Raw genomic sequence first — 27,968 nt, forward strand, 5'->3', positions numbered from 1 at the left:
TTCTGATATTTGCGCAAAGGACAAATTCGATCTGAGTCTCGTGGCCTGATCTGACTCCCTCCACATGATCAGAGCCCGTCCATGTGCGACCCTCGTCTGAACCTCCCAGAAGATGCTGCCCTCCTTCCCTCTTTCGGCAGCGCTCTGATCTGGCTTTCATGCTTAATCTGATCTAATCCCGCCAGCATTATCTTCATCTGTGCAATGAGACCTGGAGGATCTTTTCTCATATTTGGTGAGGAAGGGCATTTACTAAATTACTTGGCCAAATCATATGGTAAGATTTTATGTCCTTATTTTTTATTAGAGGAGGGATGAAATATTGAGACACAACATCAATAATTAATCAGGAAGCTGTTTCTCCCTTCTTTGAAACAGGTTGTCTTAAATGGGGTTCAAAGAGACTAAAAAGGCCATGGAAAACTAGAAAGTCTCAAGCTAAAAATAAAACAAAATAATTAATTTTTTATTGAAAGGTGTTTATCAGAAGAAAAAAGACAGCAAATCTAATTTCACCAGGTAGAAAAGTTACCCATTGAAAAGCGTATTAAAGAAAATCATAATGATAATGATAATGATAATAGACTTCCTGAAAATTTCATTCCATTCATTCAACTCTCTAACAGTGAAGGCCTTCTCTGGGTTCTGGATCTTATGATTGGGTTTATTAATATAATAGATCTTCTTTAGAATCTGAACTTGTGTTTTCAAATCTAAAGTGTGATAAAAAATACGAATCTTACTCTTAACAGAGAAAATACTTGTGAATTGTCAATGTTTCCCATATGCTGAAATAATTATCCAACATGCATAAAGAAAACACATTAAGATTAGTTGAAATAATTATTAATGTCTGATACATATTTATCCTGTAACTTAGGATCAGACCTTCATTAACAATAAGTGGATGGGGCTAAAAGAGAAGACGAAATATGTAAATTATTTTTAAAAAGCAGGCATCTGACAGAGACTTTACTATAATTATTTGCATAACAATAAATGTAATTTTATAATTCTTGTTCTAGGTATAATTAAATATTAATTAAATACTCTGAAAATATTAAATAGCAAACACAGACTTTTAAGAAACGCTGTTTCCCTAAGGATGGGCACAGACGTGCGTACTTGCTGGAGCGTACACACGGGTGCGCACATCGGCGCTCACACGTCCCCCTCATATCAATAGTCTGATCTCCCCTAAGAAGTAAGCTAATTGAGCTGTTTGTGTTGATAAACTCCTTTTTCTCCAGACTATTCCTCTCCGAGCCATAATTATTTGCAATTTGCCTAAGTCGTCCATTTACTGATACGTCAAGCATGAAACAGAGGCAATTCCAGAAAATGGAAATGCTTCTCAAAATCAATCTTTGGGAAATAATGTGGTAGAAGTTACTGTGTGATAGAAGACTACCTTATAACTGTCACATGGAGATGAATATTAATTTGTTGAGGTTAAGGTGGCTTTGTGCTTCATTTGTTGACTTTGCTTAGCCGTCAGCAAAGCAGCACAGCCCAATTACTCCAGCAAAGCTATTTTTTCTAAAGGAGTTTTATGATTTTTATGTACTTACCAGTCAGCACACATAACCATGTCAAAATGTCCTTCCAGTTGAGAGACATCTGTCTCATTATCCCATCGTAAAACGCTTGAGGAGAAAAAGATTTTAAAAATTATACCTAGGTTTTTTTTACTTTTGATTTTGAGCTATTAACATTATTTTTGTGGCACTTAAAATTATTTAAAAGGTATACACAAATTATTTCAAAAGGTATAATAAAAAACTAGAAATGTAACTATCTGTTCTTTATTTTATTTAGTCTTCAAATCTAGAAGAGAAAGAATTCTCTATTAATTTCAATAGTCATGGTTTTGTTAGTTTTTATAGGTTTTTGGAGACAAACTTGGGAAAAATATCTTTAACACAGTCATTAGAATGAGTCTACATGACTGAGGCAGGTATTATAACCAAAGCACCCCCCCATCAGACTAAAATAAAAATTTATAAAAATAAATGATATGAAACTCAGTGTTTATCTACTGTGCCTGGAATGTTTAGCTGCATTTCTTATTAATGAAATGAGCAATCTGGCAAGATGGAAGAAAAGACTTTCACTTACTAGTTCTCACTTTTTAGACACATTTTAAAATTCACCCATCCTGACAATTAGCCTTCAAAAGAGGATCAAGTTTTAAACTCGCCAAAGATCTTGACATTGCTAAAATTTGGGCCCGTCAAATTTTATTGGGCACTTGACCTACCAGCTTAGAACTCACCCATGCACTCCAGGTTCACATATCCAACTTCCTATCTTAACATTCCCACTTGTATGTCCTACAGACGTCTCAAACTTAATTATGCCCAATATTAAATTCCTCATCATCTTTCCCCCAATTTCATTTCATTCAAAGTCTTTCTCATCTGTTAGTTCCATCTTTCCAGTTGCTCTGGTCAAAAACCTTGACTCTTCTTTTTCTGTTACATGCACATAGGCTATGCCAGGAAATGCAGGTACTGCGAACTTTGAAATATGTCAACATCCACCTTCTCTCTATCTCCATTGTTTCCACCATGAGAAACACCATTATAATCTTTCATTTGAATTCATTCATAGTCTCCTAATTGGTTTCTCTGCTTCCACCCATCACCCTACAATCTCTGCTCAAGAGAGCAGCCAGAATCATTCCTTTAAGACATATATCAAATCACAAACCTGCTCTTCTTCCCACCTTGTAATGGCTCCTCTCTTCACTCACAGTAAAAGCCAAAGTCTTCACAATGACCTAGGAGACCCTATTCAATCCAGTTACCCTGCTGACCTCATTTCCTACTACCTTTGCCCTTGGTCTTTGCTCTGGCAACGCAGTTCTCCTTATGATTTCTTGAACACACCAGGTATGCTCCTGCTTTAGGATCTTTACATTGGCAGCTTCCTCTCTGTGAACCCTCTTCCTCCACATGTCCCACGGCTCCTTCCCTCAACTCCTTCAAGCCTTTGCTCAAATGTGCTACCTTCCTGGGGAAGCCTACTCTGGCCCCTCTATGGAAAACTGCAATGGTTAATTCCCTCCCCAATGTTCGTGACACCCCTTAACCTGCCCTTTAGTTTTCTACAGCAGTTATTATCCTTTACTGTGCTATATAACTAAATTATTATTTTTGTTAATTCTCTCTCAGGTAGAACATTAGCACCACAGCAACAACAATTTTTAAAATCTGTTTTGTACCGTGGTGTATTTTCATTGCCTAGAACAATCCCTGACACGTGATAGCTGTTCAATAAATGCATCATAAGAGTGAATTCTGTCTCAATGTACCAAGCATAGTGCCTGGCACACAGAAGGCACTCAGGAAACAGAAGTTCTTATATTAAGTTTTTCTCTGAACAGAACAGGTAGTGTGGCCAGTTCTGCAGGCCCCTTAAAATGCTTTCTGAGAATTTCTGCTTTTGGCAAAAAATGGAGTAACAAGCACCTCATTTACCCTACTGCCTGAAACACCTCCCCCCGCAAATTACACAAAATATATAAAACAACAGTTTTCAAGACATTGAAAATCAGCAAAAGAGAATAGCGATCCTTGAGGAGGAGGGAATGGAGCGAGCACCATCACTGACCCATGCTACTGCCTTGAGAGAGTTTCCAGGCCACAGCACAGGGAGGGAGAACCGAGGCGGGAGCAGGTGGACTCCCTGCACGAAGGAGACGAGCTGAGAGCCTAAGGAAGCCGAGGCCATTACAGCCCCCAGTGCAGAGTACCCAACGGAAGATCACTGCACAGAGAGGGCCTTCCAAAGGTCGGTGGGTGGTCGGTCCTCTCAGAGTGTTCTGTAGAGGACTGAGGGTGCATGTCCTGTGAGGAAACTACTTGAGGTCAGGAAAAGAATGATCTGGGGGGTCGGAGGGGACTGAGCCAGTGCCCACTCAGGGCCAGGAATAGTAGTGCCTGTTCCCGCCAGTCGGACTAGAAAGCTGGGTAGAGTCCTCAGATGGATCTTGTCTCAGATGTGGGGAGTAATTAGCCCCAGACTAAATGTTGCTCTGGTTCTACCTAACAAATCTCAAAAGCAAGACCCCAAAATATCAAATTATTTTGAAGTAACTGTGTCTCAGAACAGAACTCAAAAACATGTAGAGGAATACAGAAACCATCAGGTCCTGAAAAGGTAAAATTCAAAATACCTGGCATATTATCGAAGATCACCACACAAGCTAAGAACTGAAATACTACAACTCAAATAGAACCCAATCTAAGTCTGACACAGGTGTTAGAATTAGCAGACAAAGGAATTAAAACGGTTCTCATAATGGTACTTACTATATTTAAAAAGTGAATATAGATAAGAAAGGTATTTTTATAGTCCCAAAACAAACTTCTAAAGATGAAAATTACAGTGTCTGAGAGAAAAAGATACACTGGATGGGATTGACTGCAGAGCACACACTGCAGGAAAAACATCAGTGAACTTGAAGACAAAGCAATAGGGACTGTCCAAATGAAAAAGAAAGAAAGAAAGAAAGAAAGAAAGAAGGAAAGAAGGAAAGAAGGAAAGAAGGAAAGAAAGAAAGAAAGAAAGAAAGAAAGAAAGAAAGAAAGAAAGAAAGAAAGAAAGAAAGAAAGAAAGAAAGAAAGAATATTAGCAAGTGCACTTTGGATCAAATTTAAGTGGTCTAACATACAGGGATGGGCAAAAGTAGGCTTACTGTTCTGAGTACGTGAAACACAGAGTGTATCCTTGTATTATTATTTATTCTTGTGTTATATATTTTTCCATACAAACAACTGTAAACCTACTTTTGTCCCCCCTATATAACTGAGCTCCAAAGGGCAGAACAGAGGGTGAAAAAGTGAAGAAGAAAGAATATTTGATGAAATAATGGTTAAAATGTTTCCAAATTTAATGAAAACTATTAAGCCAGAGATTAAGAAATTCCAACAAGTTCCAAGCACAAGAAACATGAAAAAAAAATCACAAGGCACACAATAATCTAATCAAATTGTCCAAAAGCAGTGATAAAGAAAAAGCATAAAAAGAACCCAGAGAATAAAAAGATACATTATATACAAATAAAGGTCTTCTTCTGTCTAGACCGTTGAGATGACTTTAAAAACAAACAAACAAAAATCCCTTTTTCTTGTAAAGTAAAACACTGAAAAAGAAAATCACATGAAACAAAAGCAACTAGTTACCATGAGGCAAATGCCCTCGTAGCCACCATTCAGATGAAGAACTGGCCTGACTTGGAAGTCCCTGAACACAGATCCAGGCGCCGCCCCTTCCACCACAACGCAATGAGTTCCCAGCTGGCTGGCTGCTCTAGCCTCTCCCCATTCATCATGCCAGATAACTAAATTTGCCTGGACACACCTTTTCTACTTCTGTACCTTTGATTTTCTCTTTCCCACTTTTCATGCCTAGAATGCCCTCTTCGACTGCTTTTCTTCCCTTGCCTTTGGTCTGCTAAATCACAGCCCAAGGGCCACCATCTTCATGAAGATTTCTCAGATTCCCCTACCTTGATAGTCTCTTTATACTTTCGCATCATGTTTAACCCAGTTGAAGCAGACTCTGTCATATCCTGGTAGCTGGGCAAGTGTCTCTCTCTCATCTGGGTATCCTGAGCTTCCTAGGGCAAAAGCCTCACCTTACTCATCTTCGTAAGCCCCCAAAGAGCCCATCACAGTGTCTTACACATAGCAGACTCTCAGTTACATTTTAATATACGGAACTGAATTACACAAGTTGGACTACAATAGTGGCTAACTCAGTAAACTATTTAGGACAAACAATGTTACTCCTTGTTAACAAAATTAATTCCATACCCTTAGAGAAAAGTGTACATAAGACAGATTTTTTAAAAAGTCTAGCAAACAAGGCAGTGCTACCAAAAAGATCCAAGTAATATTTCTGGATCTCCATTTTTCTCAGCTGGTTGGGAATTAGTATTTCTAAATCCGGAAAGCACTTGTATTTGGTACAGGACAATTCTTCATTGTAGTGGACTGTCCACTGCTTTGTAGGATGTCTACAATCTCTGCTCTCCCCAGCATTAGTAATACCCTAACAAAAATCTCTACTACAGACCAGGGGTGGAGGTGGGCACACAGCCTCCCTCTGGTTGAGAACTGCTGGTAGATTATCCCAAAGGCCTCTTCCACCTCTGATGTGTGATTCACCTTAAATCCCAACAACTATAGGCTGTGATACAACCAAGAAACTAATCAGAATGGCTGCTTTACTTATACAACCTTTTCTTTCCACTGCAATGCACGTCTTCATTAAGATGACAACATAGAAATTCAGAGTCCAAAGTGAGGAATAAGGCCCTTACATGGAAGATAAAATGAAAAAATAAAATAAAACACCTCTCCTAAGGACAGATAAGAAAGCAGGACATCCACAGAGCCACCTTTGTGCTGTTCAGTTGGGATGTTTAACTGAACAGCAAGCTAGGGATCAAATGAGCTTATTGAAGCGTGGTCTGTGTCCCAGAGAGATCGGAATCAGCTGAGGAGGTTATTAAAACATCAAATTCACAAACCTCCACACCAGGATGGTCAATTCAGCAAGGAACATTCATTATTAAAATAAGCATCATGAGTAATTCTCCTGAAGAGGGTCACAGACCACTTCAAGCAGCCCTGTTCCAGAAGATCTTCACATGCATGGATTTCGACTTAGAATACTCTTCTGCCACACTTTAGTTGCATGTATCAAATGTCTTTGTTTTCAAAAGGAGGATTTTTACAGAGAGTGGCCCTACAGACAGAACTGAGAACACTCCGTGCTGGATTGCTAAGGGAAGGAAGCAACAGTATGGATGAACCAGAACAGGGGTTCATTCATGTACACTCCTTGAAACAGATTACCTGGCCAACTTCGTTGATTTTTACGTTTCCAGACTAGGAATTTACGTTTCCAGACTAGGAATAAAGCTTGGAGAAAGGGGAGGGGGAGGTAAAATTAGGGCTCAATCAAATTTTTTACCTCAGAAGATTTACAAGATTGGTTAACTACAGACAATTCAGTGTTGACTGTTGAGTCGGGTCCTGTTCTTTCTTTGTAAATGCATGACATCTTTGAAAAACACTAAAGAATACAGTGGATGGAACGGGCTTGAACGAATAGAAACCCGAACACCCTGAAGGCAAAGAACCACTGCAGAAACTCTCAGAGAGAACTCTGCTGCAGGTTCTCAGGTGAGATCTCAAGATCAGCGACATCAGCGACACCTGGAACCCTGTGAGACGTGCACAGTCCGGGCCCCACCTCCATCCCCCAGGGGACGAGGCCCACTAGTCTGTGTGGGAACAAGCTCTACGAAGATTCCAGCACTAACGTTTGAGAACTGTGGCTCCAGCTTACCACCGCCTCTGTGTGTCTGGCCTGACTTGAAAGCTGACCCCACCCTCTGGCTTGGTGTTTTTGTCTGTAAGTTAGCTGAAATAAACTTATTTCAGAGTCCAAAAAGGACAGATTTGCCTAACATTTGGACGCCATGTGTTGGGGACCAGTATCTTCTATACTTGTTAAGGAGAACTGAAAAGGGTTTTGAGATCTTGGAAGAAAGGTACTAATCATTTTACTAATGATAATCTCTCTGATTCCATTTCAAATCTCTCTGATTCTATGATTATGACAGCTGATTAATTAATATGGTAGCAAAACAAAGTGACAGTAAACATTTAGAATTAATTCTAGTTTCATATTGAATTACAACTATGTGCCATTTGACATGAAATCATAAAATTAAATATTGCTTTTTGGTGTTTCCACTTTCTTTTCTTCTTTTTCAAACTTTCAAACTTATGAAATTTCAATGCAATGCATTTTAATAAAGGAATTTCACACTGGTTTCAAATTATAACTTCCAAAATAATGGGGTAAAAATTGTTCTGATCTAGCAATGTGTTAACAACTTAGGTGAGCCATGTTAGGTTGTACAAGAGACACTAAAGCCCCCGAATTCTTCCAAGAAGCCAGTACCCCAGTGATATTAAAATCAGACAAAGATTACACAAAAAGGTTATGGACCAATTTTACTGATGAATATCAATGCAAGAAGCTCAGATACTGCTGGTGGGAATGTAAAATGGACCAGCTGCCATGGAAAACAGTCTGGAGTCTCTCAGAGGACAAGCATAGAGTTACCTTATGACTATATACACCCACAAGAAATGAGACTTGTCACAAAAACTTGTTCACAAGTGGTCCCAGCAGCATTATTCATAAGAGCCCCCAAATGGAAACAACCCAGATGTCCATAAACTGATGAATGGATAAATAAAATATGGTATATTTATACAAAGGAATGTTATTCAATCTAACAATTAATGACATTCTCATACATTCTAAAAACATGGATGAACCTCAAAATACTGCATTAAATGAAAGAAGCCAGACTTGAAAGGCCACCTATTTCTGTATGACTCCATTTATGTGAAATGTTCAGAAGAACAAAATCCATAGACATGGAAAAGTAGATTAGGGGCTGTCTAGCACTGGGAAGAAAGGGTGGAGGGAACGAGGAGTGTCTGCTAATGGGTATGGGGCTTCTTTTGGGGCTGACGGAAATATTCTAAAATTGACTGTCACAGTTGTACAACTCTGTGAATATAATGAAAGGCATTGAATGGTATACTTTAAGTGGGTGAATTATATAGTATGTAAATTACAGCTCAGTAAAGTTGTTATTTAAAAAATCCCAGATAATATATTAGATTGCAGCAGCATATTAAAAGAAGAATTAATCCTGGCTGGTGTGGCTTAGGGGATTGAGTGCCCTCCTGCAAACCAAAGGATCACCGGTTCAATTCCCAGATCAGGGGACATGCTTGGGCTGCTGGTCAGGTCCCCAGTGTGGGGCACGTGAGAGGCAATCACATATTGATATTTCATTCCCTCTCTCTATCTCCTACCTTTCCCCTCTAAAAATAAAATAAAATCTTTAAAAAATAATAAAAGGAGAATTAAAATACCATGACCAAGTGACTAGATATACAGAGATGAAAGTGTTAGGACACCTGTTACTATGGCTTGTCATAGTTGTAAGTGAAATAAGAAAAACAATTTGATCATCTCTATACATGCTGAAAAGACATTTGCTAAAGTTACATATTTATTTATGATAATTTTTTAAACATAGGAGTCAATAAAAAAATTCCTTAACAAGCCCTGGCTGGGTGGCTCAGTTGGTTGGAGCATTGTCCTGTACACCAAAAAGTTGAGGGTTCAATTCCTGGTCAGGGCACATAATTAGGTTGCTGGTTTGATCCCAGGGCAAGGTACATACAGGAGGCAAATGTTCTTTGTTTCTCTCTCTCCATCTCTCTCTTTGATCAATAAAAACATATCCTAGGGTGAGGATAAAAAAGTTCCTTAACAAGATAAAAATTTTTAAATAAAAAACTAATGTATATTTGGTGGTGAAATATTAGAGGATTACCAAAAAAGTTAGTGTTGAAGATGCCTATTATTTAATATCATTCTGGAAATTTTTAGCCAATAAAATTATAGAAAAGAAAAAAGAGGTATACATATCAAAAAGAAGTCAAAATTATCATCATTTACAGATCATGTAATTATTTATTTAAAATATTCAAGAGAATAAATTGACAAACTATTAGGAACAATAGCTCATTGAGGTGACTAAATATTTCCTACACAAAACCCTGTCGCTTTCTTTATATATACCCAAATAACAACCAGTTAGAAAATATAATGGAAGAAAAGATGTCATTTATAAGGGAAGAACAATAGTTTCCAAAAATAAGGTTAACAAGGAAAATAAAGATTTTAAGTGCTAGTGAAACACGTAAGAAACCCCTAACAGGCCCTGTCCGTGGGTAGGAAGACTCAAAGTCATAAAGATGTCATCTTTGTAAATTATATATTTCAATGAAAGTGCCAATATAATAAAAATACTAACATAATTTTATAATGGTCTAGGAAGAAAGAATATCACTGATGTAGTCTTTAACAGACGTAAAATTACATTACAGAGTTCAGTAATTGCCATAATTTGGTGTGAGTAAACAAAGTCCACTTCTAAACCTTTGCTTCGTACATATACTTGTAGATGTACAGTTATGTACAGATGTGTTCACTGCAGGACTGTCTGTAATGGCAAAATAATGAAAACAAGCCATGTCCATTATTAAAGTAAAAAAAATCATTTTTTAGCAATCGATTATGAAGTGATCATATTCTAAAAATTTTTTCAAGATTGCCTCTTGTCTATTTAAAAGTGACAAAATCTTTTGAAAATGAAGACATTTTTATTTGATATGTAACTTTTGTGATATATCTATGTATCTATGAAGGAGGGATTTTTTCTTCCCTTAAAACTAGAAGACATTTTCACTGATGATGCAGTAGTCTGACCTGCACACCTTGCTGTCAAAATAGAACTTGGCTGATCTTCAGTGTCAAGATTATGACCTTGGTAGAGTGGGGCTCAGCATGTCCAAAGAGTAAATACAATGTTATTCTAGAAGAAAAGGCCTTAATTAAATTTGCTGCAGTTTAGAGGTCCCCTAAAAATACAGTGTCCCATATTTTAAAATCTGGCTCATTTTTTAATAGGAAAAATGAACTCTATCAAAATATCTGGAATTGGACAAAATTCCTGTGCAAGTTGGTTTCTTTGGTGCAAAAAAGCTGGGGCATGAATTCTCCTATAAACCTGTCAAGCACATAAAAAAATGTTATGTTAGCAATAGAAAGTACACATAGTAATTTCATTTTTCCATATCCAAGATAGCAACAAAAGGAAACAGAACTCTGGCATCTCTAGAATTCTCAGCAGTACTCAAGATTATGTTACTGTAGTTCTAGCAAACTCACTAATAGGTATGTTTTATCAGAATATTCCTTACAGAGAGCCCTCAGCTTCTTCATCTCAGTTACCTTCTACTAACCTTCCTCTTCAACCTGACAAAGCACAGATAAATGCCTACTGACAATGTCAACGTGTCTACAGACAATGCGTGTGCCTGCCTGAGAAGAACCCTGTCCTCAAACTAAAGTCAGCTATCTAATATATAAACTGATGTCTGAATCTCTAGATCTTGACTTTCCTTCACTAAAAATCATTTGATTTCATAAGTCTTATGGGTTCCTATTTTTGAAAATGTGCTCCAAATACAAATCTTAAAACCTTTCATATAACAGTGATACAATACACTAATTGCTTCAATATACTAATATACTAAACACAATATACCAATGTGCTTTGAATACAAAAACACATTAAACAGAATCTTTGCCTTCAAAGATTTATTTATTTCCGTTATTAGAATGTGAATTCTAAGAAGACATGGTCTTAGGACTTCTGGTCAAGGTGGCGGCATAGGTAAACACTGCTTTCTTTCTTCCACAGCCACATCAAAATTACAACTAAAATATAGAACAACATCACATCACTCAGAACCATAAGAAATAGAGTTGAATGGAAGTCTGACAACTATGGAATTAAAGAAACTACATCCATCCAGACTGGCAGAAGAGGCACAGATGTGGAACAGTTTGGTCCCACTTCCATATTTGGTAGATAAAAAAATTCAGAAAGGATATCTTGGGAGTGAGGAGTCCCAGCCCCACACCAACCCCCAGCCCAGGGTTCCAGTGCCAGAATGGTAAGTCCCTATAACATCTGGCTGCAAAACCCAGCAGGGACTGAGTTGGTAAAAGAAACTGCTGGAGTCCTAAGCAGTTCCCCTCAAAGAACCCACACATGGACTTACTCAGACGCATTCCCTTTGAGCTCAAGCTCTGGCACCAGGGTACTAGCTTGAAAGGCACCAGTGGTATATGGGGAAGAATTGAAGTGTCTGGCATCAAGGCAGGAGTCAGGGGACAGCTTTCTCCTAGACAAAAAGGCAGGCAGAGGCCATTGTCCCTTTTCTGAACCCTCCCCCCACAGAACCACAGAACTGCCAGGCATGTGCCATATCTGAGATTCCATCAATCTGGCTAACACTGTTTGCCATGTCCTAGAGATCCTCAGAGACTCCATCCTACCAAACTTATGAGCCCACCCAAGATATAAATGGCTGGTCTTGGCTCATGCTTCACAACCTCATAAATTCTATCAAACAAGCAACAGCCAGCCTCAGTAAGCCCCCAGGCCCTAGCCCCCATACCTATGGCTAAGTAGCCCCAGGCTCAGCACTAGCAGCTACCAGCCTAGATTCACAGTTTGGCTTTTCCAAGCCTCACACAAGTAGTAGTCACCTCAGATTGCATTATAGCTCATGCAGGGTGGCCCTGGGCAGAACACAAGTGGGGGCTGACCTTGGCCTGCACCACCCAGGAAACCCCAGAGCCTGTGCACCCAGTGGACAGACACAGACCAGGTTGGAACACCACCACTCTGTCCCTGCACAGCTGATCCTCCATGGGGGTGGAGGTTGGTGTTCAGTGGTCATAGCCAGTCCTTGCAGCTGAATGGCATGGGAAAATCCCTCCTGGTAAACTGCAAACAGCAATCAAGGCTCAAATACAAGAGAAACATGAAGGGTGCACCTTGAGTGCCTAGCTTGGGTAATAAGGGAGGCTGTGCCACTGGATTCTACAGAACACCTACCACATGAGGCCATGCTACCAAGTCAGGGAATCATAGCAGCTCTACCTGATACATAGAAATAAACACAGGGAGGCTGCCAAAATGAGGAGACAAAGAAACATGGCCCAAATGAAAGAACAGAATAAAACCCCAGAAAAAGAACTAAACAAAATGGAGATAAGCAATCAATCAGATGCAGAGTTCAAAACACTGGTTATCAGGATGCTCAATGAACTTAGCGAGAACCTCAACAACATAAAAAAGATCCAGTAAGAAGTGAAGGTTATACTAATTGAAGTAAAGAACAATTTACAGGGAAACAACAGTAGAGTGAATGAAGCCAAGAATCAAATGAATGATTTGGAACACAAGGAAGCAAAAACCAACCAATCAGAACAACAAGAAGAAAAAAAAAATTAAAAAAAAGATGAGGATAGTGTAAGCAGCATGTGGGACAACTTTAAGTGTTCCAACATTTGCATCATAGGGGTGCCAGAAGGAGAAGAAGAAGAGAAAGAAATGGGAAATCTATTTGAAAAATGAAAGAAAACTTCTCTAATCTAGTGAAGGAAATAGACATGCAAGTCCAGGAAGCACAGAATCCCCCAAACAAGATGGATGCAAAGAGGTCTACTCCAAAACACATCCTGATTAATATACCAAAGGTTAAAGATAAAAAAAAAAAACAGAGACACATGAAATGATGCTCAGTATCACTAGCAGAGAGATGCAAATTAAAACCACAATGAGATACCACTTCACACCAGTCAGAATGGCCATCATAAACAAAGCAACAAACAACAAGTGTTGGAGAGGTTGTGGAGAAAAAGGGGACCCTAGTGCACAGTTGGTGGGACTGCAGACTGGTTCAACCACTATGGAAAGCAGTATGGAACTTCCTCAGAAAACTAAAAATGGATCTGCCTTTTGACCCAGCAATTTCACTGCTAGGATTATATCCTAAGAACCCTGAAACACCAATCCAAAAGAACCTATGCACCCCAATGTTCATAGCAGCACAATTTACAATAGCCAAGTGTTGGAAGCAACCTAGGTGCTCATCAGTAAATGAATGGATCAAACAACTATGGTACATTTACACAATGGAATTCTATGCAGCAGAAAGAAAAAAGGAGCTCCTACCCTTTGCAACAGCTTGGGTGGAGCTGGAAAGCATTATGCTAAGTGATATAAGCCAGGCAGTGAAAGACAAATACCACATGATCCCACCTTTAACAGGAACCTAAACAACAAAACAAAGAAACAAGCAAAATATAACCAAAGACACTGGAATAGAGAACAGGCTGACAGTGTCCAGAGGGGAGAAGGGAGGGGATTTCAGGGGAATTTCAGGAGAAAAGGGAAAGGGTTTACAGGAATAAGTATAAAGGACACATGGACGAAAACTGGGGGGGTAGGTGGAAATGGGAGGGAGGTGGGGAGGGCTGGGTGTGTGGGCTGGGATGGGAGTAAAAGATAGAAAATTGTTCTTGAACAACAATAAAAATAAAATAAAAGAGAAAATCTTAAAAGCAGCAGAAGGAAAGCAATTAGTGATCTACAGGGGAATCCCCATAAGGCTGTCAGCTGATTTCTCAAAAGCAATTGTGCAGGCTAGAAGAGATTGGGAAGAAATATTCAAAGTCATGAAAAGCAGGGACCTATAGTCAAGATTGCTCTACCCAGCAAAGATATCATTTAGAATTGAAGGACAGATAAGGAGCTTCCCAGATAAGAAAAAAACTAAAGTTCATCATCAGCAAACCATTATGATATGAAATGTTAAGGGGACTTATTAAAGAAAAGGAAATAAAAAAGTATGAGCAACAAAATGGCAATAAATGCACAACTATCAACAATTGAATCTGAAAAACAAACTAAGCAAACAAGAACAGAGACAGAATCATGGCTACAGAGAGTGTTCTTATGGTTGCCAGATGGGAGGGGAGGCATGGGGGAATGGGTGAAGAGGTGAAGGGGTTAAGAAGTACAAATAGGTAGTTACAGAATAGCCATGTGAATGTAAAGTACAGTACAGGAAATGGAGTAGCCAAAGAACTTACATGCATGACCCATGGAAATGACCAATGGTGTAGGGATGGCCTGAGGGAATGGGGAGTGCTGGGTTGAGGGGGACAAATGGGGAAAAATTGGGACAACTGCAATAGCATAATCAATAAAATATAATTTAGAAAAAAGGAAGAAGCCATACTCTAGAAGCCGGACTTACTCTTGTTCATCACTGTGTCTCTAGCACTTAGAATAGTACTTGGCAGACAGGAGGGATCAAAATCATTTCAAGAAATGACTGCACCAATGAACATGAAAACAAAGACAGCGTGCTTTGAAAAATAGGAGATATACCATGTTTTACTGGGACTATTCTAAAGTCAATAGAGATTAAAAGGAGGGCAAGACGAGGGCAAACTTAAATAGCCTGAGACATGGTAATGAAGTCATCCTGGAAAGAAGGACTTAGATCGACGAGGAGGAGAGGGTAAGACTGGCAAGGACCGGAGATGGGAAAGACCAAATGTGCTGGGAGGAGAACGAAGAGGCTCGGGCGACAAAGGAGAAGGTGTGTGTTGGGGAGCAGTGGGAGCCAGATTGAAGGGAGAGAAGGAGGCAAGTGAGAAGACTGCAGAGGCCTGGAAAAACCACCCATCGGGTCCCACTGGGGCAGGGTTCACATTTTAAAAATCATTTTTCATACCCCCAATTTAATCTCTAAAGAAAAATGAGCCTCAGCAAAGATATAAATCTTAAAAAGGAGTAGGGCAATGGGGCCAATAGCTGATCCTGGGGGCCCACATAAGGGTATAATTTGAGTTATGAAAAAGTCTTAAAATTATAATAAGTTCCATAGTTTACTAAGATTAATGGTTTATCAAAGAATAATAAAAGTCACAGGCCTAAATTCACTAGCAATTTTCACACAAAGATAACCTTTTTTCTTAAATAGAAATTCACTTTTAATATCACAGCAGGGTACATTTAATAGATTTTTTAAAATTTTGTAACTGTTAATATTAACCAGAGAATGATGCCATTCACCAGTTCTGGAACACCTAGGAATAGGCAGACGTCAAACGTTCTGAGTGGGTCTTTATTAGACAGTCACGGTTTTCAAGACAGTTGCAGATAAACCTACAATGGAAATGCCGTAAATATCTTTGCTCTTTCACCAGTCTCTAGCTATATTTAGCAGCACAGTTTCCTTTGTTCAGAAATTGTTCCTGAGTACTCCACAGTTATGTTCTCAAGGCAGAATGCCTTGGACATAGTTAAATGAATGGAGGGCTGCAAGGATGAACGAATAAATAAAACATCAAATGACTGTATTAAGATCTTTGAGATGTAATGGCTATCAGCTTCCTATAAGAACATGCTAGAGCTTTCCTGGCCAGGCCTAAAGCCTCCAGGCTTTTGCAAACATGTCTTTCATATTTAGCAACAGTGAAACTGGGATTAAAATGGAAGAGAAGGAGTGAGAACGTTTATAAGGGAAGAGCATCACTCGAGGCAAGGTTGCTGGTGTTTATGAGTGCAGGGGTGAATTTCCTGTCAGGCTAATGATGCTTCAGTGCCAGGACCCCTCACGTGCACAGGCCCGTCCCGAGGCCCGTGAGGAGCCCCAGTCATGAGTGTACATAGGAGTATGCTCCCGTAAAATCTGCCCAAGTCAGATATAATAAAATTCACCCCCCTAAAGAGGGCCCCAAAGTAAGTTTTAGGCCCACACAGCCTGGGTCTGCCCTGTCTGAGAAGCAGGCAGAGGCCCGGTCGGGGGTGGAAGGCCTGCTGTGACTGAGCGCTGTCAGAGCAGTGAGGTGGGAGCCGGGGTGTCAGTCACTTTCCTGGGTGGTTTCTCATTCCGTTTTAAAAACACGGTTTCCTAGGCTCACGGTTCTCATATCATGACTTACCTTTCTGCTTTTATATCTTCCTTGCAAATGAAGTCACAGGAGACATTTAGCTGTTATAAACTTCATGTCAAGCTTTGAAGTGCTTTTAAAGAGCAGAAATATTTGGCTCACGTGTGGGCTTTGTAGCTATGGTAAATACCTCTTCACTATCTGCAGCTACTGTTATTCCACGCCTCCAGTTTGGAGGAGAGATTCTGCCTATGCATTGAGGCACTAAAAAGAATATTTAGCCATATCTTAGCTCTTTTGTGAGCAGTTTACTTTTATTTCTTCTCACATGGAGCTAATGCTTTTATCACATCGTACTGGTTAAGGGGGGGAAAGCCGTGGAGAGAAGCAGAATACTGATTATTACATCATTGGTTGGCAGTTTCTTCTTAGCTTCTTGAAGGTTAAGTGGTCAAGTAGCTTCCTAATATGAGATCAAGGCATTTCAAAGACTGGCTCATCCACCTGTTTTTTGACAAAGTGCTTTAATAGACTTTGGACAAAATGCAGTGTTTAAAAAGGGAGAAACTGATCAGAGTTAATAGGAAATAAAGATTAAAAAACCATGTTAGAGGTTCCTATATGACTGTTGACATACAGACCACATGACTAGGCACATATCAGAACAAGATATTTAGAAATAGCATTCTTGAGAACAGGTAATAGAAACAAAGGCCACTTATTAAGAATTTTGGATATGTCCAATGTTGAACAATGGCATTTTACTTCCGTCTGTAACTTATTTTATGAAGAGATGATGGAAAATACTGTTACACTCCATAAGTTAAACACTTGACATTTTTATTCCTCAAAATGCAACATTTAAGAAGTCTAGATATGTTTATTAATTAGTGATTATTAACACCCAGTAAACAACATTATGTCTTGTAAAAACACAATCTCTCTTCACAGCATGATGCTGAAATCTATTATTCCCTGATTCCATATGCCGAAATACACTCAAATGGTCACAAATGACCTTAAGCATTAAATAAATGTAAATGAGGACAACACAGGAAATGTGCTTTTGATTGATGACTAAAAGACCAGGTTGAACATCACGTCCAGGAGCGAAGGCCTCCCCAGAAGGGCACGGCAGCCCGCCGCACTGTGGCGCGGAGGCTGTCCTGGGAATGAAGAGCGGCGAGCAGGCCGCTCTTCGTCTGGCCCTGCGGAGGTTCGCGGGCCAGCAGAGCTGGTTTGTTCGCTTACTTGAGAGACTCAGAGCCCGCTGCCCTCTGTGCCCTCCGCCGACATTCTAGTGCAGGATTTAAAAACGCCGATCTGGACACTTCATGACATTTACCAACCAACTAACAGAAAAAAAAATTATTGCTCTCCCATAGCCTCCTCCCAACATGTTGGCCCCTTCGATTTTTAAGCATCATTGCTCTCCATCCGACCCCACCCCCACACTGAGCAGTTGGAGTGGGAGAACACCCTCAACCACCACAAATTAGATGATTAAAAAGTAGATTGTTCTAATAATGTTTGGAGCTAAACATATGATAGAAAAATGCACAAATACAGATATTTCCAGTGAAAACTACAAAATGTTTACTCTTTCCTCTAGGCCCATACCAACAGGGCAAAAATAAAATGGAGCACCTCATTGATGAGGGTTAGCATTTCTCCTAGTTTGCATAAGAATTAACAATATCTAAAAGGGAATGGATACCTAGACTATTTTAAAATCATGGAATCAAGCAGGGTTTCTCAGTTTGGGCACTGTTGACATTTTAGGCCAGGTACTTCTTTGTTGAGGGATAGGGTAAAGGGTCTGTTCTGTGCTGTGTAGGGTGTTTAGCAGTGTCCCTGGCCTCAACCCACCGAATGCCATTAGCAACCCCATCCCCCTAGTCATGACAATAAAAAACGCCCCCATGTTGAGAACCAGTGCAACACAGACATTCACAGAAGGTCCGGGGATGGGTTTCTCCCAAGCTCATACTATATACTCTCTTCCCTAAATAATTCCCCCCCAGTGTATAATATACTTACCTTCAGGTTTTCTCATCTATTAATTGAAGATAATGAGAATGCTTTCCCGCCTTATTATGGGTTCTTGTGACATTAAATAAGATACGTTTCAAGTGAATAGAACAGTGCCTGACACACAGTAAGTTCTCACTAAATGTTAGCTATTATTATTTTTAATCATTACCCACAGTATGGAGAAAAGCAGTTTCAACCAGTGTTTTGATGTAGAAAGGTATCTTACCAGCTTGATATTTTCCGAGCCTTAAACACTCCAGCCTTCTGATTCCTTTCGATGATGTCTCTCACATCTATTGGGCACAGTTAAGAAAGCTTCTGCAGCGATTGTCAATTGACTTTAAAAAGTGAATAAATAAAAGCCCACAAACACAGTAATCTTATCGGACATGGGATCTGCACAGTGAACAGGGAAGAGCTATGGAGTATAATGCAGACAGAGAAGGTTCTAGCCCTGGCTCTACCACCAAATATTGAATTACTTGCCACACACAAGCTCTTTTAATCCCCTGGGCTGCAGTTTAGTTGCCTGGGAAATGTACTCTCAGGGAGCAGCCGGGAAAGGCCCAGGGATACGGGCACTGGTGGAGGGACAGGACTATCCCACAGGTGCCAGGCCCCACTTGCTTAAAAGGCAAAGGTCTCTCAGTCCATGGGGGAGGCAGGCAGTCTTCTGAAATTTTCCAAGTTGAAGTCTTTTCAGTCTCTCAAATGCTGTTAGGTAGGGTGGCGGTGAGCAGCAGGGAAAGACTTGGGAGAAAGTGAGATGAGAAAGATGGAGAAAAACTTGGAGAATGTTTGAGAGGCAGTGAATTACTGAAGACGAAAGCCAATCCAGTGGAAGACCCCCTGAAGAACTGCCCTTACAGACTAATGCTTTGGCCTTCGGCCATCTGCTGGTGTGTAAGGACTTGTATTAAAAGAGCCATGTGTATTGAAAGGTGTTTAGAGGCATTAGTTCATTACATCACACAACACCGTCTTTATGGGGCTCATGGGAAAACCACGTTGGGTCCCAACATGGGAGAAGCTGGACTTCAGGTTGATTAGCTGTGCTTCAGCTTCTGCACACTGTGAGCCTTATAACTGTTCCTCCTTTTCTTTTTGCTCTAGTCCCTGTGCAATCAGGGCCAAATGCATGGCCTACGTCCAACCACCCCAAGAGCTCCTACTGCACGTATTTTCTATATTAACATCCATTCCTCGCTTCGTCATATTTTATATGTTTTTGGCTTTCTAATTTCGAACTGCCCCCACTCTCTCCTTTATTTCACATGGTATATTCTATGTGCCACTGTAAGAAACCTCAAAATCTTTCTTTTGGAATAGGGCAGGTTTAAAAATAAACAAGAAATAAAATAATTCCAGCAAAGGCCGCAAGCTGAACTAAATTGTGCGCATGGGGAGGACACCAAGCAGACAAGCGATGTTCCCCCATTGCTCAGAAAAACAGATTTCCTGAGTGCTTGAAACAAGCATCGGCCAAGGTCTCCCTGCAAGAACAGAGCCACAGGACTTTTTAACCCAAATCTCTGCTTGAAACACCAGGCACACCCATTTCTTCTCTGAGTGAATAAGCAGGTACTGTGATAGCTTTCTTCCCTCAGGAGTGGGTAGGAAAAATCAATTAGGTCTCCTAATGAAGGGCTTTGTTGAGGTTTACAAAAGTGCTATAATGCAGACTTTTTTTTTTGCTGGATGAACTTTCCTGTATGCAAATTAAATACCGTTAAATTACATTCATTAAAAAAATAAAAGAGACTAATTTGCCTACTTGTTTTGATTAACTAAAATGACACATTGGCCTACAGTTCTATTTCAGGAAGAAAGTATTTCAGGAAAGTCTTCTACATGAAACGTCTTGTAGAAAAGGACAGCTGACATCTTTATTCTGAGAAGAACAAAATTAGTAGAGTCAACTGACAACTGTTTTTGATTAAGCACTGCCCCGCCCCCCCAGCCACACCTTACTCAGTGTTTCCATGACATCCACCAGCAAGCCATAATGTGGCAGGTACATCTGTAGCGTCGTGTAAGTACATGACTAATCTATCGGGCAAAACATGCTATTTTGTTAGTGAAGGTGATACTTTTTATAAAATAGTCATAGGGAAGTTAAATTATATAACTCAGAAAACCTATTAATAATTTTTGGTAAACATCTGAATACCATATACTCTTATACAATTTATAAACCTGTGACTCCAGGTGGTCAGGCTGAAGCAAGCATATGTATTTATATTCTAGAAGCAATTTTTTAAATGAAAAAAATTCATAGCAATATTTAGGCTGCTTTATTTTTAGAACTGGAAAGAAAATATATTTTGTGGTTTTGGAGGTGTTTTTTACATTAAAACAAGTACAAAAAAGAGAAAAAAAGTCAACAGTGTGTTAAAATATTATCTGAAAAGACATATGGACATTCTGCCCCCCACCCTGTACTTTAGGTCAGGATAGTTTTGAACAGGACGGACCCAACTGTGTTCTCTGAGCCTCACCCACCTTCCGGAAGACTTCGGCGGCAGGGGCTGGGTGCACAGAAGGCTGTAGTGATTTCTGATTAAGTGGATACAGAGTAATCACCTCCAATCGCCTGGTCTGGGCAACTGGACTTCCAGAGCTACAGGACATGCACTTGTGCCTAAAAGGAAACCGGGATTCTAGCTCCAGATTTTCATCCCAAATAAAGCACAGTTGAGGAGTGCGGCTCCATTTTAATTTTGTTTCAGTTGATTTTTATTCCTAAACTATATATTTTTGTATAATAACAATAAGTTATCTAAATAAATTATGTTATATATTATATATAAAACATTTAAAACATTAACCTCCTTCAGCTACTAGTAACTGTAATATTTATCAGTACTTCATATACATTTTGAGAATTGGCATTACTCTTTAAGCAAGAAAATATTTTAACAATAATAACACTGTAGCTCACTAGGCATTACTTTCTTGGTTCACGTTTCCTTTATTTGCACTGGAACATCAAAGGTGAAGGTAGGAAACTATGAAATTGTAATATAAATCCTGTTGATTTTGATCCCTAAAGTCTCTTAAATTACTTGATGTGACAATATTTGCTAATGTAAAGGCTGCAAAAGATTCTTAAATGTGTTTATTACTCAGATGAATTGAGAAGATGACGTAGAAGCATTTTGAGCTCTTTCAGCACTGTCACCTGTGGCCTGTGGGCGGGAGAACGTCTCTTCCAGAGGGTGCTGAGCCAATGCAAGACGACACTCACCAGAGTGTTGTAGCTCTTCGCAAACCAGAATTGTTTAATGGGAAAAAATACACAGGGGTGGGCAAAAATAGGCTTATAAAGAACTCTGTGCCAAAGTGTGCGTGAGTATAGCAAGTAGGTTACAACAATGTGTAAATAATGAAGGTTGGCATTTTGAGTTAATAAAACTATTGTAATAATCACAACCTGCATGTCTTTTTCCATACAAACAACTATATAACCTACTTTTATTCACCTCTGTTGACACTTTGAAATCAAACACTTTGAACCTGGCTTCTAGAGCTGGTTCCGATTTTTAGTGGCTGTGTGAACTCAGATAAATTAACCTCTCCGCGTTCCACCTCAAAAATAGAAATAATCATACCTACTACAATGATGCCTACTATAAAGTCTTAATGGAGCATCACACATATGAGGAGCCTGACACATAGTAGGTGAGTAATTCATGTCAATTCATTTTATTTTTCAATAATTCAAGTAAAGGCTTTGGAGGGAATGAAGAGGCTGGTAATTATAACTAAAATGAGGTTTGGCAATTAACTCCATCTCCTTTCCTTGCTACTCAGAACTAATTAAGTGAACATTTATGTAGTAGAATAGAAGTATCTGGAGGGAATCAAAGAACTTCTGCTATGTAGATTTCCAGTGTCTTTCACCTACATCAAGTGCTCTAGCCAAGGCAGGGTCTGTGTCCCACAAAGACAGGGGCTTGGTCTACCTTGTCACCTGCTATATCTTTAGCACCTGAACTGCATCCAGTTAATACTGGTTGAATTAATTTAATTTAATTTTTAAAAGAATTTATTTATTTATAGAGAGATGGGGAAGGGAGGGAGAAAGAGAGGGAGTGAAACATCAATGTATGGTTGCCTCTAGCACACCCCATACTGGGGATATGGCCTGCAACCCAGGCACATGCCCTGACTGGGAATCAAACCGGTGATGCTTTGGCTCGCAGGCCTGGGCTCCATCCACTGAGCTACACCAGCCAGGGCTGAATTAGTTTTAATAAACTAAGTTATCTGTTGAGTTCTTACCCAATGTGAGGCACATGGAGCCCATTTATGACCCACTTAGTAAGGAGAAGAACTGGCATCAACATCTCAGCTGTCACTGGCACTGGAGAAAGGGGCCTGGGCACAGGACGATGGCCTGGCATTCCCGAGGTCTCACCCACCCCACAACACAGGCTGCACGGTCCACATGAAGCTTATTTTATTTATCCCTTAAGCCAGGAATTCTGTTAAAATAATGTTAAACCAAAGGTATCTCCTTTAAAATGTACAGGAAATTTACCAATTTTTGAAGAATCTCACATTTCACATCATGGTCCAGACTGTGCAGGCTGTGCAGAGAAGATGCTGGGGTCAGGAGCACGAGAGATGGGTCACCGAGCATTGCCATGTTCTGCAGATAACACACTCGGTGTTTGCTAAGGATGGGCTAAGGCGGGGTGCTGGTGTTGAGTGAATTCTCCTTTAGGGGCTGTACTTTTATTCATTATGGTCTGGAAGAAGCTGAGCATGAAAAACAACTGAGTATATCCTTTCTCTCCCCTATTGCTGTGCCATTGCCATCACCAGCCACAAACTTTATGGAGTGGTAGTTATCTGTGGGCAAAATGTATTAAAAAGTTACCTGAACAGATGTATTCTGACATTCTGCTCCCCACCCTCTACTTTAGGAGGTCACTTTACTTGGAGAAGTCCTCATTCCACTAAAAGGGCAGTGCCAAAGAAAAAGGAACATATTGCACACTCTTTTAGGATAAAGTTGAGAGATAGATGAACCAAATAATGTCATTTTCTAACTTGTCCTTTGTTCTGTTTGGGCATAGCTGAATTACAGCATCTGTGAGGAGAGGCAGCTCTGAGGCAGAGGCTGTGTGTGGGAGCCAGCAGTGCAGTTAGTTTAAGGACCAAGGAGAGCCTCACGGGCATCTACCCATGAGTCTGAGAAAATATTCAGGATTTACAACATTCACTTACACCTGAAGTCTTAATCTCTTTTTGGATATCTCTGTTGAACAACTCTCAGATCAACATCTAGCTTTCCAGGGTCCAGGGAGAAAGCTCTAGAAGACATAGCCAATCCACATGATACATTTTAGGAATAAATAAACTAACCTCACAACTGGTTGATACAGTTCTATGATATAAAGATTCAGAATGTATTCTTTCATTGCCTCAAATGTTTAAAGAAAAACAGAAACAACAGAAGATAAAAAGGAAATATCAGGAACTGCTTTATTTTTTAAAAAAGGTAAGAATCAGAATGTTAGAAGATTAAGAGACTAGGAAGTAAGGCTCAGTTAGATTCATTAAATTCAGATGCCAAGAACAACAAAAATAATTTTTAAAGTGATGAGAATAATATACAGGCCAATACTCAGATGTGATGTGCGACTGCCAGGTCGATTTTCAATTACATTTCGCTGATGTATTCATTTGTTTCTTAATGTGCTCATCTTGCCCATTAAGAATAATTAGCAGCTTTGCTTAGAGATTTTCTGGCTTCTGGCAATGTTCACCCCCCCCTTTTTTGTTGACATCCACTTTTACTTTTTACAAAGTAATTTTTGAATAATATCCTACAACTGCTATATAATTTAGGCTTCGTAAAATTTTAAAGGAAAGATGTAAACAGTAATTTTTAAATGAGTCTGTTTCCATCTATGTGCATCAACAGTGTGTGATTCAGTGAATTAGTTATTCTAACAGAAAATGGGCACACAAACAGAAACAAAAATTTCATTCATATTAACCTCACCCGTTAAAAACGCTTACGATGAATGCCAGTTGTGAGCTTTGTTAGTAAATCAAGAATATCATTAGTATTAAGAGCAGGAAAAACACATAGCTGATTTTTGAGGCTTTATGTATGTTTTTTCTCTCTTAGTTTTAAAAAATTAGATCTAGTTACAACAGAAAAATGCCCACAAACATAGAACAACTGCATGACAAACGCTGAACTCCACCAGGAAAGTCCTGAGAGATGAAATAAAACACTACCAGTTTTGGTCTGCATCCTGAAAGGACCTACTTTATCTACATTGTAAAGTTCTTCCCCTCCCGCCCTTTGGCACCCCGCTATATTAAACCCATTGTAAAACCCAGCACAATAAAGCACTCTCAGGGCTGAGCTTCTGAGGACCAAATGTTAAAAATCCATTTTCTTGGGAGGGGGCTGTACCAATCATTTCTTTGAAAGGCCAGCAGAGTGAATACAGAATCTGAGATTTCCTCTCTGATTTCAAGAGCTGGCATGGCATCTTTGCTATTTAAAGCAAAGGTGCATTAATTAATGACATTGGCATTGCTTCCCTCTTTGGAAGCTCTGCAGTTTAGCTCAATAATAATTTTAGTACAATTAAATTTACATATTGACTACAGATGCTTCCCATAGTTTGTTAAAAGTTCTGAGGCTATTAAATAAGACACCTGCTGACTTAAGAAAAACCTCAGGTTGCTGGGCCCACTCTGAAAGTTTCTATGGCTAAAATGACCTTCTCTGGTCCAACAATTCGGCTCCCCCCGCCTCAAAGAACACATCCACTGGGGCTGAGCCAGCATACCTGGCTTCCTCTCGCTCTCTGTGTTCCCTGACGTGCGGAGGAGGAGCACAGTGAAATGATACAGTGCAGGAAATAACTTAGGATAAAAGCAGAGTGAATGAACAACATCAGCTCGTCTTCAGGAATATTTTGAGAAACCTGCGACAGTCATGATTAAAATCCTGCACTTTAAAAAAGGAAGCACCTTTTGTGATCTCTTTTCCTTGTGTGAAAGGCCAAGACTGTGATTGGCTGTTTTTCCTTCCTGAATTTTTTTTAAGTCTGCCAGGCAATTAGCTGGGTGGGGCTCCGCAGGGCACACGAGTGCTGCTGAGCAGTATTAGCTGCTGTGCTTCTCATACTTCCTTCTCCCGTGTGAGCAGCCTGATGGAGCTGCTGCGAATTTCATTTTCAAAAAATTACATAGCGGAGGTAGAAAAGGAAAATCAAAAAAAGCCTTTATGTAAGATGCCACACACACAAAAAAATCAGACCTGCTTTGACATTTTAGGAGTCTCAAATTCAAATAAGGAGATTACCTCCTTCACAATGTAAATGTAAGGCACACCAAAAAATCCAAAGCAAATATATCTTCCACTTTTCCTCTCAATTCCTAATGGCTGTTAACTGCCCCTGAACAAATCAGCTCGATTGCTAAAGTAGCCACAAATTATGCTTGCTTCTTCTTAAAGTACAGTTCAATTTTCATGAACTCTGTGTACATATTAGTAAAGCATAATCTAATATAATGGGGTTTGAACTGTAATAGCATGGCAGGAAAAAAAGAGATAGCTTTTATAATCCTAAATAAAAGGAAATAATGAAAACCTGATAGCTTTTTCCAGCAGGGAGATAGAAGCAACTCCTCAGCAATTAGAGTAGGTATAATATTACGTGGCACGTAAGTAAAATATTAAACGCAAGAAATGTAATAATGAAGAGGAAGTTAATTTTTGTAAGCAGTGTCTAATATAATAAATATTAAATAACTTGTTTTATACAGGTGAATTTCAATGGAAATAAAAGAATAAGAATGCCTGGAAATTATTATGAAACAAATTATCACCTTGAGTGGTCCACAAATCACAGGCTCCTTTAATGAGAAATGATAATAAAAATCTACCAAAATAAAAAAAAAACTTGGTCTTACCCAAGGAGTTCCATATATTTTTACTTTTTCTTAATTACTTATCATGTGTATGGGGGAACTCTTTTTAATACCCCATGCTGCCTTTTATATCAATTGTTACTCAGCGGGGAAAAAGGAATGAGCACAACAAACCTGTTTTCTATCTGAATAAGGATACTTCTGATGGCCTTTTCATTCCCATCAGTTAACAGAACTTCTTTGACATCTGCAGAAATAGCAACCTGGAAAAAAAAAGGAGCACAGCAAACAATGAGCAAATATGCTTGTCTGTGTGGAAGTGAAGACAGGAGTGACAAGCCTTCAGTATCATGCTTCCTCACCTATTTCTCTGTAACAATCTTCAATCTTTTTTCATTTTATGTCTGCATTATTTTAATCATTCAATCAAATCAGTCAATACTTTTATCATTCCATTTGCGGGAGCCTCTATCTTGCTATCATTCTGTTCGGTAATTGCATTGTGACAGCGGATGATGGTATTCTGAGAGGCTTTCATTTGTGGGCTTCTGTTTATCTAGTAGAGCCATCATACAAGGCTGTCACTCTGCCTTTCAGCTTGCTTCTGTCTGACTGCCTGATGCCCTTCATATAACTTTGCATTGCAGGCAGATGGCTTTGTGAGGGTAATTTTTTTGTGAGCTTTGACATGCTCGCACATTGGGCTGTAACCTCGACACATTGTGTAAGAGCGACAGGTTTGTCAAATGCCAATCAGTGTAACAATATGCTTTTATTTGTAGAGACATAAAAACTTGTCTAATGCACTGTGCTGCTACATAGTATCTCCTGAATACATGACTCAGAACCCAGAGAATGGGGAACGGCGTTCCTGAATGGCCAATCTAATTCAAAAGAATCTAATTACTGAGCGCTCTGGATCATGTTTGTTGGTGTAATAATGCAGGCAAAACATTAGCAGCTATATCATGGTGCTCCAACTGTGATTCGCCGGGCTATTCCTGTATCTTAGCAAATAGGACTATAATCTGAAAAAAAAATGCTTTCACTATGGCAAGGAAAGACCGTGCGAGGCCTGGAATGTCACGACAAGCGATATTGACTACACTGAGGTAAAATGTTTCCACTCATCGAGGCAACCATAAAATCAATATGATCCGAAAGTAAGTCAATCTAGAAGGTCTCTCAAGACCCGGCAGCTTGACCGCAGCTGATGCTGTTGACGGTTCTCTGACCCAGCAGTTGGAGGCCCTGGAACATTTTCCCTTTTGTTCCTCCCTCTGAATGGGATTGGAATTGAGAAAAGACCTACCATGAGCCCAGCCAAGCATGTCATGCCACCCCCTAGCTCACACACAGCAAGGTCCCTGAAAGAGAGAAAAGAAATGGTAGAACCCATACAAATTAGATGAAAATGGTCAGAGAGATATATATGTTACAAGAACAAATTGCCATCTGCAGTAAGAACGGCGCTACCAGGAAGTAGTAGAGACAAGACGAGGCTACCTCATGTTGTTTTGCGTTTTAAAAATAATTATGAAATAGAAAAGTCACAAAGCAGGCAAATCAGTGGGGGTTCCCTCATT

At 39.6% G+C, this 27,968-nt stretch overlaps 1 protein-coding gene across 3 annotated transcripts in view; it reads right to left on the reverse strand.

The window, feature by feature from the left end:
• CAMKMT (calmodulin-lysine N-methyltransferase) overlaps positions 1-27,968 on the reverse strand; it is a 343,336-nt gene that overhangs the window by 23,884 nt on the left and 291,484 nt on the right. For 2 of the 3 annotated variants that reach the window (XM_045827123.1, XM_045827124.1), the window contains 4 exons: positions 27,695-27,749; positions 26,582-26,645; positions 18,701-18,767; positions 1,572-1,646 (listed from right to left, as the gene is read on the reverse strand). In XM_045827123.1, the coding sequence (XP_045683079.1) occupies positions 1,572-1,646; positions 18,701-18,767; positions 26,582-26,645; positions 27,695-27,749 (261 nt within the window). The remainder of the gene's footprint in view (positions 1-1,571; positions 1,647-18,700; positions 18,768-26,581; positions 26,646-27,694; positions 27,750-27,968) is intronic. The other variant, XM_045827125.1, reaches the window with a different exon arrangement.

Source organism: Phyllostomus hastatus, unplaced genomic scaffold, assembly GCF_019186645.2.
Source record: "Phyllostomus hastatus isolate PE091 unplaced genomic scaffold, TTU_PhHast_1.1 phas_scaffold_78, whole genome shotgun sequence".
Classification (NCBI taxonomy): domain Eukaryota; kingdom Metazoa; phylum Chordata; class Mammalia; order Chiroptera; family Phyllostomidae; genus Phyllostomus; species Phyllostomus hastatus.